At 36.7% G+C, this 12,817-nt stretch overlaps 1 protein-coding gene across 14 annotated transcripts in view; it reads left to right on the top strand.

Moving 5' to 3' along the window:
* Window positions 1-12,817, top strand: part of CNKSR2 (connector enhancer of kinase suppressor of Ras 2) — a 327,007-nt gene that overhangs the window by 269,584 nt on the left and 44,606 nt on the right. For all 14 annotated transcript variants that reach the window (XM_072615299.1, XM_072615298.1, XM_072615297.1 and 11 more), the window contains one exon: window positions 2,920-3,463. In XM_072615299.1, the coding sequence (XP_072471400.1) occupies window positions 2,920-3,463 (544 nt within the window). The remainder of the gene's footprint in view (window positions 1-2,919; window positions 3,464-12,817) is intronic.

Genomic DNA, 12,817 nt, shown 5'->3' with positions numbered 1-12,817 from the left:
AATTAAAACCCTGGAAGATTAAATAAAAATACAAAAGCAATAAATGTTTGCTGACTTGAGGAATGGTTTCCTCTCATTCCTATGAAAAAATACTCCATAAATGAATTATTAGAGTTGGCTAAGCTCACATGACAGACAATGGTGTCAGTTTTAAAATGATGAATTAAGTGGCAGGATGGCAACTATCATATTTCTTCTTCTTTTCCGCAGTATAACTCTGAATATTGAAAGGCTTCTAAATATCATTTAACGATCACTTTACAGGTCTTGGTCAAAATATGTTTATAATCATAAATTAAGGAAAATCATGTCTGATTATTAGAATTCTTGGCTCATAGTTACCACAAATACTATAATCTTTATAAAATCTAACCATGAACAAGGAATGATTGCTCATAACTACTGCTTACTCATGAAGACTCCTTAGTTTAATGTAATTAGTATTGTATTTCAATAAGGAATACTTCTTCAATTGACCTGGGATCCCAAACCAACCAATTAATAAATGATTGCTAAATGAGAAGTATTGCAGACTATAACCCATCCACACTTTCTCATGCATTCTTACTCATGTCTTTCCTTAGATGAGAGGGTCCCAAACTTATTTGGCCTACTGCCCCCTTTTCAAAAACAAAATTTCTCTGCTCCTCTGGAAATCTACTTTCTTTAACTCTTTAATGTTTTGTTTTAAATTTATGTCATTTTAAAATATATGTAAAATATTTTTTAAATGACACATCCTAAATTTAATAAATTACTGTAAATTTGTGAGTTTTTTCCTGCATTGAAATTTTGATGATGCAATATAGCATTATGTAACTGTGTAGTATCAGATTGTAAACATGTCACTACATGCACCTTTTCCTGACAATGCATGCTGGACTTCCCGACAATGCCCAACATGCTGGCCTGCCAACATTTGCTTGTTAAGACCTCTTGGCAGGCTTGATCACTGACTGGTTATAACGTGCATTTTGTGTGTTTATTTGGAAAATAATATGATCACTATAACTTCAACTCTGCTACTTAACAGATGAAAAATGTAAGTTTTTCAAAGTTTTCTTCTCTTCTTTCCTTATGCTTCCACTGCCCCCTTATTTTTATTCAACACCCCCCCAATTGCACATAGAAAACCCTCAAGTGTTTGTTGACTTGACTTTATGGGTTGATTCCCTCTCATTCTTATGAAAATATACTTTATAAATTATTAGAGTTGGCTAAGATTACACAATGACAGACTAAGGTGTCAGTTATAAAATGATGAATTAAATGGCAGGATATAACTAAATCTATTTCTCCCTCCTTTGCATAATATGATGCTATTTAAGAACTATTATTTCAAGATATTTCAAACTATCGTTTCAAAAGAAAGGGAAACTAACTCCAGCCTTGTTAAAATAGCTCACTGAATAGGATAACAGCTAAAATTTAGGAAACCAATGATGCATATTATGATTTAACATGAGGAAAAGCAAATATCTGCTGCTTGGACTAAATAGCCAGTGCTATCCTCTTCCCCCTCTAAAACTAACTCCAGCCAGAGGACCCCAAAGCACTCAAAGAATGGCACTGGCCCAAGAATGCCTCCACCCAGTTAGCCTTGGCCTTAATTATAGCAAAAATTACTAAGCTGACCTAGAAAAAATGGACCTCTTAAAGCAGGTAATCAACCATATCAAATCAGGATTTGATAACAACTGGGGACCTTACATGGAACCCTTCACTTTAGAATTAGATTTTCCTGCCAGAGAACTGTGCTGTCATTTGTAAATTTCCAACTTTTCTTCCGGTAATAAAAAGGTTGGATTTATATGCTGTGTACACGTATCTAAGCGTATGCTAGATATAACATCCATTAAGAACTATACAAAGGCTATGGTAGATTTTCTGCGGGGTCTGTTAAAAAAATTGCTAATGGAGGAACAGAATGGTCTGTTACATTTTAGGCTTCTTTCCCCCAGGTTGTATAAAGTTTTTAAACAGGGGCTTTACATTGATTAATATTTGTGGGCTCCAGGTATTTTTTTTAATCTATGGCATTTGGGATAACCAGATCAGAAACTGTAATAAATGTTATAATATTTTCTTTATAATTATAAACTTGTTTTGACTAGGATCTCTAAGTGATCCTTAAAAGCTACCTAAAAGTACTCTAGACAGTTTTATTTAATTTTTAGCATTAATTTCATCTAGAAACTTTTTCCTTTTAATATAGACAATTTAAATGTTTAACCTTGTAATTTCAGTTAACCTTGTAAGTTCAGTAATGTCAGTTTTTCCATCTAATACTTTCTCTCTTTTCTAAAAAAGAAAAAAGAAAAGAAAACCTGCCACAATTTCATTTTAATGCTTCCCTACCCAGGTCGATCACAGTGCAACTTGGATGCTAGTCAACAAGCATTTATTATTGTATCAGGCACTGTGCTAAGTAATAGGGATACAAAGAGAGCTTTTACAACCCAGTCTTTGCCCTCAAAGAGCTCAGATTCGAACAGAGGAGACAGCAAGCAAATAATAGCACATACAAGATTTATACATTCTAAGTGTCATAGAGAAGACGGCAATAGTAGGGGGAAGTGAGGACCAGGACAGGTCACCTGCAAAGGTGAAATTTAAGTTTTGAGGGAAATCAGGAGAGAAGTGAGGACCGAAATAAAGAGAAATAGAGTGGTGCCATGTTCAAGGAATAGCAAAAAGGCTGACACCCTGGGTCACAGATATGAAAAGAGAAGCCAGGTACTAGCAGGTAAATGTTGAAGTTTCAGAAAACCCCAACAGTGATTAAGCTTGCTCACCAGTTTGTTCACTTAAATACATCAGTTCTATTGTCTGATGATCACCACATGTATTTCCCATATTTCCCACAATGGTAGAATGATGTCCATTATGGAAACTGATCAAAATACAATCCTTCCACAGATGAGCTGTGCCAGTCCGTACGTGGAACCCAAACACAGTCGGCTGTCCTCCACAGAGACCTCTCAGTCACAGTCCTCTCATGAAGAATTCCGCCAAGAAGTGGTGGGGAGCAGCGCAGCCTCCCCCATCCGCAAGACGGCCAGCCAGAGAAGGTCCTGGCAGGATTTAATCGAGACGCCGCTGACCAGCTCAGGATTGCACTACCTTCAGACTCTCCCCCTGGAGGACTCAGTATTCTCTGACTCAGCTGTCATCTCCCCAGAGCACAGACGGCAGTCCACCCTTCCCACTCAAAAATGCCACTTGCAGGATCACTATGGGCCATATCCCTTGGAGGGAGAGCGGATGCAGGTGTTGAATGGAAATGGGGGCAAGCCTCGCAGTTTTACTCTCCCCCGAGATAGCGGGTTCAGTCACTGCTGCCTGAATGCACCCATCAGTGTGTGTGACCAGCAGGAGGATGCTCAGCAGACCGAGGTGGAAGAGGAAGAAGATGAGGAGGATGAAGAGGGGGAAGCTGCAGGAGAAAACATAGGGGACAAAAGTAAGTATATTTGTTCGGTGGCTTAACTTTTACATTAAAAGTCTTAACCTTTCCAAAGGCTTATTTTAGTAGAATTTCTTTTCCATCTGTTTTTCCTTTAAAATATTGGGTCTTATCGGATGAGAAATTAAGTATTCTTTGGTGACCTGCTTTCAGAATTTTGGTAATTTGAGGGAAATGAGGAGAAATGTAGCTTCAGTCCCCCAAATCAACAAGTAGAGCAAATAATTCTTTTTTTTCCTATCTATTAGTGTTGCTTCTAAGAATGGCCACTTGAATTTCTTATTTCTTCATCCATTCACTTTGGTTCCCAACTGTGTATATTAGCCCTTTAGCCTATAGTGTTATTAAGACATTATCAATCCTTTAAAGGTAGAATAAGAATAACTTCAGCTGAAGAAGTTAAGGCTGTTTGATTTACCACTCTAGTTCTCTCTCTTAGAGATTATGAAAGGAAAAATCCCAGAGACAATTTTAGCAGAAAAATTTTTCATCAGAATATTCCTACGAACTGTATGTATGTATATATATATGTACATATGTGTGTATATATATATAATATATGTGTTTGGTTTTGAAGTAACCATCTACCCATAGGCCCTTCCTATTCTTTATGCCACAAGCATTTTTCATATGATTATTCTGTGCAGAATACTAATCAAGATCCTGGAATAGATACAAAGTTATGGTCCTGCCCTCATGATGTTTATAGCCCAATAAATGCAAATATACTTTGCAGATTGCTCCTGTGGTCTGAAATAGCCCTTTTCACATAAAAGCCAGTTGAATTGGCCTAATGAAGCCACAGCCATGCGTTTGGCACCCCAAAGAGCCAAGAAGCTTTGCTACTGGTGGGGGGATGTGCATGCCCTAGGCCATAGCCTTAACCTCAGCTGCCCTACTTCCAAGTGTGGAATTCTCATTTACACTTGAAGAAAGGATAGGGGGCTAATTCAACACAAAACTATTGCCCCTGCTAAAAAAATAGCTGCGACTCAAAACCAATGCCTGCTGACAGGTCAAACTATTTCTACTTAGCACATTTCAAGTTTCACATATTTTAAATGATACTTAGGGCTTCCTTTGAAGCTAATCTCTAAAAACAGTCAGTCCCCCTTTTCACAAGGTTTTCAGTATGAATATAGATTGGATTGGCTCACATTCCCTAAAGCACAGCAAGCACACGTAATAAGAATCCACGTAACGCAGGTGTCCGATGAGATGACTCTCCCCCAAAGTAGCATCATGGTGGTTTCCACCGTGCCTGAAGAAGATTGCTCTACCTTTGCTTTCCTTCCTGCTTGCGTAACCCTCCATAGACATAGCATTAGAGTCCAAAACTATTTAGGAAGACTGATGGGGAGGCACACACAAGCCACCCGAAGGCTGAAGTTCAGAAATAAAAGGTCAGATATACTGTAACAAGCATTTTAAATTATTTTAAATACCTTAAAATTACTGAACAGGGAATTAGAAGGCCCTTTTGACTCTTTCAATTTCATTCAGAGTGCCAAGCAACTTATTGTGTTCCTTGGGGTTTCTTGTTTGCTTTTCATGCCGTGGATTTTTTTTTTTTAATTAGGTTTTTATCATCAGTTTTAAGTGGCATTAAAAACCAGTCATAGACTATTGAACTGAACTGTATCCAGGCATTATTTCATCATTATTAATACAGCTAAGAAGTCATTGAAGATTAATGATCTTTTAGGCTAAGTATCTAATACTCCCTTGTCAATACAACATGTGAGGCTGGGAAGATGAAGCAGGAAGAAGTAGTAGGATGTATTTTTGTTCTATTTTATCAGTCTTTCTGTTGAATGTTTTCCAAAGTAGTCAGGTTTACACTTCCATGAGCCCCTTCAACTGTTCCCAGTCTCTTTCTGCTGCTTTTGGCTTTTCTTTTGTCAACTATTTGGTGGTCTTTGGTGTTTTCTGGTGGAGTACATTTATTTTACGGTCATATAGATACCTCTTCTGGGTCAATTTTGCAAGTTCTCACATGAGTTGAGTGGGCTGCTCATGCAGCCACCTCATTTAGCACAACTCTCTCTCCCCCTTTTTGCAGTGTTATACAACAGGCTGGTCACTTAGAGCATATTGGTTGGTTTCATGGTGTACATTTTGTCTTTGTGATTAAATTATGTGGAACAGTGTATGCCGTTTCAAATGTTCCTTACTTATGGGGAGTGCTGTTTGATAGAACTGCTTTGACATCCCTTCTCTCATTCGCTATCCCCCAGGCACAGACCTTATCTGGACAATGTATACTTTTCAATAGAAGTTACTACCTGCTATCTCAGGATAGTTCCAAACTCCTCCTGACTGAAATTCCTTTCATGCCAGAAGTCTTGCTAAATAGTAGAATGTATGTTTACCTTCCTTTTGCCATAGTATTCTTTTCTTTAGAAACTGTGTGTATACATACATATACTTACATGTATATTATGTATGTCATTTGATGAATGGAAAATAGAAGTGTTATAGACAGAGATCCAAGCGTGACTTTTTGAATATAGTTAAGGCACACTGTGTACATTTGTAGAGGCAACTGGACACTATAATAAGATAGAGTTCTAGACTCAGTGACAAGAAGACCTGACTTTGAATCCTGTCTCAGCTGCTTATGAGCTGTGTGACCTTGGGCAAGTTGCTTAACCTATCTAGGCCTCAGTTTCCTTATCTGTAAAATGGTGATAATTATAGTACCTAACTCACAGGGTTACTATGAGGCTCAAATGAGGTAGTCATTGTAAAGCTGTTTATAAAGGTAAATGCTATATAAACCTAGCTTTACTGTTGTTATTATTCTTATTTGTTAGTGAGTTGCCAAGAAGATCCTACCACCTAGATCACTTACTCAAACTGTCTCATCTATAAAAAGGTTTTTGTCTATAGTTGAAAACAAAATAGAAACTATACCTGTCAGGCCCTATCTTATATTTCCTTCCTATGTTCTTCAATCTCTACTACCGAGCATGTAGTAGGTGGACAGCAAACACATCTTCATAACATGCTGCCTCTGTCCTGTTTGGAAACAGTACTTGAATTGACCCACCACAGTGAATTTTTATCAGTCAGAGACAGACTCATGCAGAAAATAGCTTTAACTCTCTCATTTCAAAATATTTTCCTGAATTCAGTCAAGACCACAGAAGTAGGAAGCTTGGCAGAGTCTTCTGAAATGAACAGGCTGTGATGGCAATAAAAGAATTGTACTGATTATGGGAGGGTGTCAAAACACAACTTACCAAATCCACAATCCAAATGATATTCTAGTTGTGTTAAAATGCTAAATGACCTTTGCATATGTTTCTTTGCATGATTTTGGCCTTCAGTTCTGTGTTCCTATAAATTACAAAGGTACTTTATATCTTCTTTCAAAATGGAGGTGTTCAGCTCTAAGTCTAGTTTTAATTTGCTGTCGTTGAATCCATGATGGTTTGAAATGGGTGATGCTAAACATACACAGGTGAGCAGCTATTATTTAGAGCTTTGAAAAGACTCATTTAGTGTTTGGGTGTATATAGTCATACAGTAGTCAGGTTTGAGAACATGAGTAGTAAACACAGAATCATACCCACCTTAAGTTAACTTCTGCATATACTGAATATTATATAAGCCGAATGGACATACTTATACAATAAAAGTACAAGAAGACATGTATACCCCCACCTCTCTTCTATCATGAGTGTCTTCTTTGCCTGCCTTGAGAACTAAAGTCTCATAAATGTGCTTCTGAACCTTGGTTACCACTATGGCTTGGTTCAGACCACCAACTAGTTATGGATAGCCCATAGGCATACTGGGATGTACAGAATTACAATTACATCAACTAAAGGAGCTAAGTCCTCTAAGTTGGGCTGAGAAAAAACGGATTAATACTCCAAGCATAAGTAGGTCAAATTAGGTTAAACGCAAAGATGGTGCCAGGGTGTGTACTGATGGATATTCATATCCTACTCCTCCTTCCATACCCCATGCCCACCCCCCTGCCTTTGGGTAGAAGAGCTTCTCTAATCAGCCTGCATCATACCATCACTGGGGAAAAAAGCCATAAAGTCTGATCCCAATGAGTTTCAACAGGAGCTTATAAGAGTGTATCCGTTCATAATTCTTCAATTAATTGAAGGCATATGGTACAACAGCTCTTGTCTACCAAGAATAATCACAGAATGAATAGATGAAACATATTATCAATGCATAGTGTTAGGAGATAGAACATGGAGGTGTGATTTCATTGCATAGGGAAGTCTCAGATGAGGAAACTCTCTTCTCCAATGCTGGTCAATATCTTCTCTCTAACTTATAGCCTTAGAGAGGTCAATACTGAGATTAATTGACTTGCTCAGTATCACACCAAAGTAGGGCATGATGTGAACACAGATGTTCCTGCCTCTAGGGTTAGCTTTCTATCCACTCTACCATGCATCCTCTCTTACACAAAGGCAAACTCTAGGCAATATCAGTCACCACACTGAAATGGTCTTTGTGTCATGCTCTTTGTAAACCAACTAAAGTCTATTTTGACAAATCAGGTGTTTCCATTGTATTATCACTGGATGCTACTTGCATAATATTTAAATATTTTAAAGTTTTTTTCATATCTTCTCACTGATTTTTCCTGTAGCAATTATGGTAGTATCTCATTCCTACCCTCACTTTATCACTATTTTCATTTACCCAGCATAGATAGAATATGTTTCATTTCAACAACCTTTGATTCACTTTCATTAAGATTGATAAGCAGTCACTGTATATAAGAAAACGTGCCAGATACAGGCTATGATGATAAAAAGAGAATTATTCCCTGGAGTCAGGGAGGATACCATACAATAGTGAGAATGGGATATGGAAACCAATAAGACTAATACCAGATAGAATGTTTTAAAGGTAAAAGGGAAATACAAAGTGCTATGAGAAAATGTATGGAGGAACTGGTAATACCTGAGCTGAGTTCCTTGAGAGCAAGGACAGTTTTAGAGTTGTCCATATCCACAAGACCTAATTGGCCATTTGTAGGTGATGAATTAATGCTTTGTTAAATAGCTCATTGATTGAAGAGAAGAATTTCAGTAGAGATGAGAAACAAGTGTATTCCAGGCACAGGAAATGTCTTGTTCCAATGCAGAGGGGTGAGAATGAGATTGTGAAATAGGAGAGAATATCTACAAGGTGAGAAAGGGGTAAAGAATAGACTCAATGCTGCAAAAAGGCAAAGAATTAAAGGCATCCTGATGACTTTGGAAAGAAGCACATCCATAGACTGATGGGGTTGGAAGTAGAGCACAAGGTATATAGATCTCAAACCTTCCTCAGAGGCTGTATAGTGCCACCAGTCTTTTACAGAAGACTGAAGCCTTGGGACAGTAATGAATTATATAAGGTCACGTAAGTAATGTCTGATGCAGAATTTGAACTTTGACTCTTCTGAGTCCAGAGTTAAGATGTTTCCCACTATATCATACTGATTCAATGTATAGTGTCAAAATGATATCTGAACCCAGGTCTTACTATAAAGCCAATATATTTTCCATTGCACCATGTTGCCACTCCAAAGAGAGGATGTTTAATAAAAAGTAGAGTCAACGAGTAAAGACTACTCTTTCTAAAAGTTTGACAATGAAGAGATGGAAATATGTAGAATGATCATTTGAAGACTCAAGGGAAGTCTCTGGGGACAAAGGGAGGGGCAGAGATAGGGGAAAACTGAGGGAAGGATGGAGCAGAAAGATGAGCCAGTAGAGGGGGAGAGATTAGCAGTTTTTGCTTATTACGTTATTATTTAATTTTATTATTAATGCACTATTAATTATTTATTATTTAATTATTTAATTTATACTTAACTTCAGCTTGGGCCAAATGAAAACTAATTGAGAAAACTGCAGACATTTGTTGCTTTTGTATAATAACCATTTCTATGAATGAATGAATGAATGAATGAGGTTGGCAAGATAAAATCTGGCATATTTATGGATGGTATGGGAATAAGAGATGTTCCCAGATAACTATATTTAAAAATACAACTGGGGGAAAATAATTATGACCTAAAGTTCTTTGTATAGAATTAAACTGTTAGAGGAACTCAGAATTCAATGTAAGATGAGTGTCTCAATATATTGTACTAGTCACTTAAATTATCTGGGCTAACAGCCAACAAAGGAAGGGCATGATGACTATGCCACTGCAGTGGGCAGAAGTCTACATGAACATTAGCCAACTCTAACCATTTTAAGGGCACTGGGGGAATTCTCTAGCAAATCCCTAAATTCAGTGTGAGGTAAATTTGAAAGAAGGAGGAGGATGTAACTTAGCATGTAGGCAGTGGGAAGTTATTCTAAGAATGTGGAATTGTTGTGAAGAGAAAGAGGCAGCCAAACCACAACAAGAAAGTCATTCCCAAACTTGGTGGCAGATCTCATCACTTTTTGTCATTTGACAGCATAGTATTAACACAACTAGGAGAAATCATTCTTTAGGTTAGAGCTTAAAGAGAGTATTTGGATGGGTAGAATCACTAAGAGCCTTTAGAGAAATAGTAGTGGACTCAAGGGAATAAATGAAGAGGAGCAAGAGAGCTTACAGAGGAAAAGAAGTTTGAGACATTGGCAAAAGAAAAGAACCACAGGAACTTAAAAACAAGGGCAAGATGTTTATTTTTATGGGAAGACATTTCCTATAAAAGATTTAGATTTCTTAAATGTATTGAGCACCATCCAGATTAATCATATAAAGAAATCATACTAGAGAAGAATATAATGGGGGAGTAACTATTCTATTAGTTATTGAGCAATTCTTTATAGTCTTTCAATTGAGATATGAATTTTGTATATATACTTATCAGAAACCAAAAATGAGATATGAATTACTAAGAATTAATGTTAGCACAGAAAGGAAGGAAGGAAAGAAAGAAGGAAGAAAGGAAACAGGGAGAGAAAAAAAGGAAATAATCCTTATTATGATAAATAGTTTAGTCTGATTTTCTTTTATGCAGCCATGCATATTTTCTACAAAAGTGAGCTTAAAAAAAGATGCATTTGCATTATTTTAAAAATTACTTGGACCCAGCAGTTCATCTGATAAGATACAACTAATGTCAGCAGCTTGATTATATAGCCTATCTTCAATTAACTTTAAATTTGCATTATTATCCAATTTCTAGGGGCTGAAAAGGAGGGGGGGTTGCTTGTTTGTTTGTTTCTGTATATATGGTAATGCAGAATAACATAATATATAACCCTTTCCTCATTGCCTACCTACTCAGCTTGCATGTCACCTGGAAAATAGCTGCCTTATTTTTGTTGCTAGCTCTTTGTCACTTTATTCCTTCCCTTTTAAAACTATTGAAATCATAAATTATTGTTGAGTCAAAAAATTTAGATTTTATATTTTAGCACAATGTTCCAATAGCTTATTATATCTTTGGATGGGAATGGCCTCATGGAACTTGTATATTAATGAAGAATAATTGGTCTTTCTATTACAATTTATAGTATACTTTCTCTAAGGCTCAAAGCATTCTTCTCTCATTGTAAGGGAAATATAAAATCATTATCCTTTTTCCCATTTCAAAGATGAATAAAATATGACTAAGTGTGATAAAGTATTATTTAGCAGGACATGGGCAGATGTAGGAATGGGATCCCACATAATCTAGATTTAGAGAGTTTTTCTCTCTAGCATAATATACTTGCTCTCAGGAAGGAGGAGAGATGGCTCTGAAACCATTAGTAGCACTTGGCTCATCACCCTGAGTTTCCCTTGGAAATATTCCATCCTATTCCTTACCTAGGTTCATCTTAGCCTGTGAAATGTGATGAAACTGCAGCCTGAAGTGGTTCAGCTGTACCTCAGTGAATACCCAGCAGTCCTGCTGCTACCAACAACATATTCTCAAAAGTATTAATAAATAAATAATGAACCCAGATTTAAAGGGTCATTAAAAAAAGACTCTAAATGCTGCTGAGTAGCACCAGCATCTTGGGTAGCTGGTCCAAAATTTAAGTCACTGCTGAAGGATGAAAAATCCTCCTCTGTTCTAGGAATAGAATGCAATGGATTTATGAAATGTTTATTTTTTTAAGGAGAGCTATTCAAATTCAGCAGCAATATTATGTTTTACCCTATCAGGACACTAGAAAGATCAGCCTTTCTTCCTCAAATGAATATAGTAATTTTGCTGATTTTCCTCATCTCTGATTTTAGCAGAGACACTGTCAATAATAGCTATACACCAAGACAATCATCCTTTTAACTTCTCCAACTTTGATTCAGGTAAGAAACTTACTATCTGTGATTAACTGTTTCTTCACCTGTGATTCCTGTGCAGAAGCAAATGAAATCTCAGAATTTCATGATTTCATGTTCAATTTTGAAGGAATTACCTAGTAACTATGAGCTCAAAGGCTTGATGAATATTTAAGAGACAGCAAAAGCCCTGTCTGAAGAATGTGACCTGACATGGTGGGGTGGAGTGGGGGGAGTCGAAATTCTTTAATTAAATAAACCAGATCGTATTTGGGTAGCAATTTTAATCTGAACTATGAAATTATAGCCCTCTGTGGATGTGTGAATTCCTGAGATTTGAGGTAATCAGCACTATATAATGAGCAAACAAGAGATTATGGAAATAATAAAATCACAGATAACATCCTTATTTCTTGATTGCCTCAAGACCAAAATTCTGGAGCATCTTCAGTGAGATTCATAGTCACTGAAAAGAGGTCTGCCTACTAATACATAGGAAGAAATAGCTGAATGGGCAGCCCATAGAGATAAATTCTTAACCTGGGGCTCTTGAACTTTAAGTGTAGATAGAGTAATGTGTGTGTGTCTATAAAATGATAACCTAATTTAAACATCTTTGGTTTTCTTTATAATCCTATGTATTCTGTGTTAAGTATTTAAAAACATTATTCAAAGAAAAGTGTCAGAAGGCTTTATTACACTGCCAACGTGATTCATGACACACAAAAGGTTAAGAACTGGTGCATCTAGAGAAAGACATTAAGTGTTTTGGATAAACTTTCTGTGGTGCCTTTTCGATAGAATATGGGTAAGATCTTTCAGGATGGGAGATGGAGTGGTTGGGTTGAAATTTGCAATGGTGAGGGTAAGTTACCTCCGTCATTGAGATCACAGTTCCACCAAAATAAATCTGTAATCACCCTTATATATTTGTTACGGTCTTTTGGTTTGTTACAATAAAATACTTAGTAATATTAAGGGAAAGGAGTAAAGACAACAAAACATTCAAAACATCAAAAATAAAGGTAGGAAGAGAGAAGCAAGGGAAGTTGGGAGTAGTTCTAAAAGGATACAACTAGGTTTGTTGTGGGGTTTTTTCTTGTTTTTATT

The sequence above is a fragment of the Notamacropus eugenii genome, chromosome 5, assembly GCF_028372415.1.
Source record: "Notamacropus eugenii isolate mMacEug1 chromosome 5, mMacEug1.pri_v2, whole genome shotgun sequence".
In the NCBI taxonomy this organism is placed as follows: Eukaryota; Metazoa; Chordata; class Mammalia; order Diprotodontia; family Macropodidae; genus Notamacropus; species Notamacropus eugenii.
The sequence above is the reverse complement of the archived record's forward strand: the minus strand, read 5'-3'. Positions and strand labels throughout refer to the sequence as shown.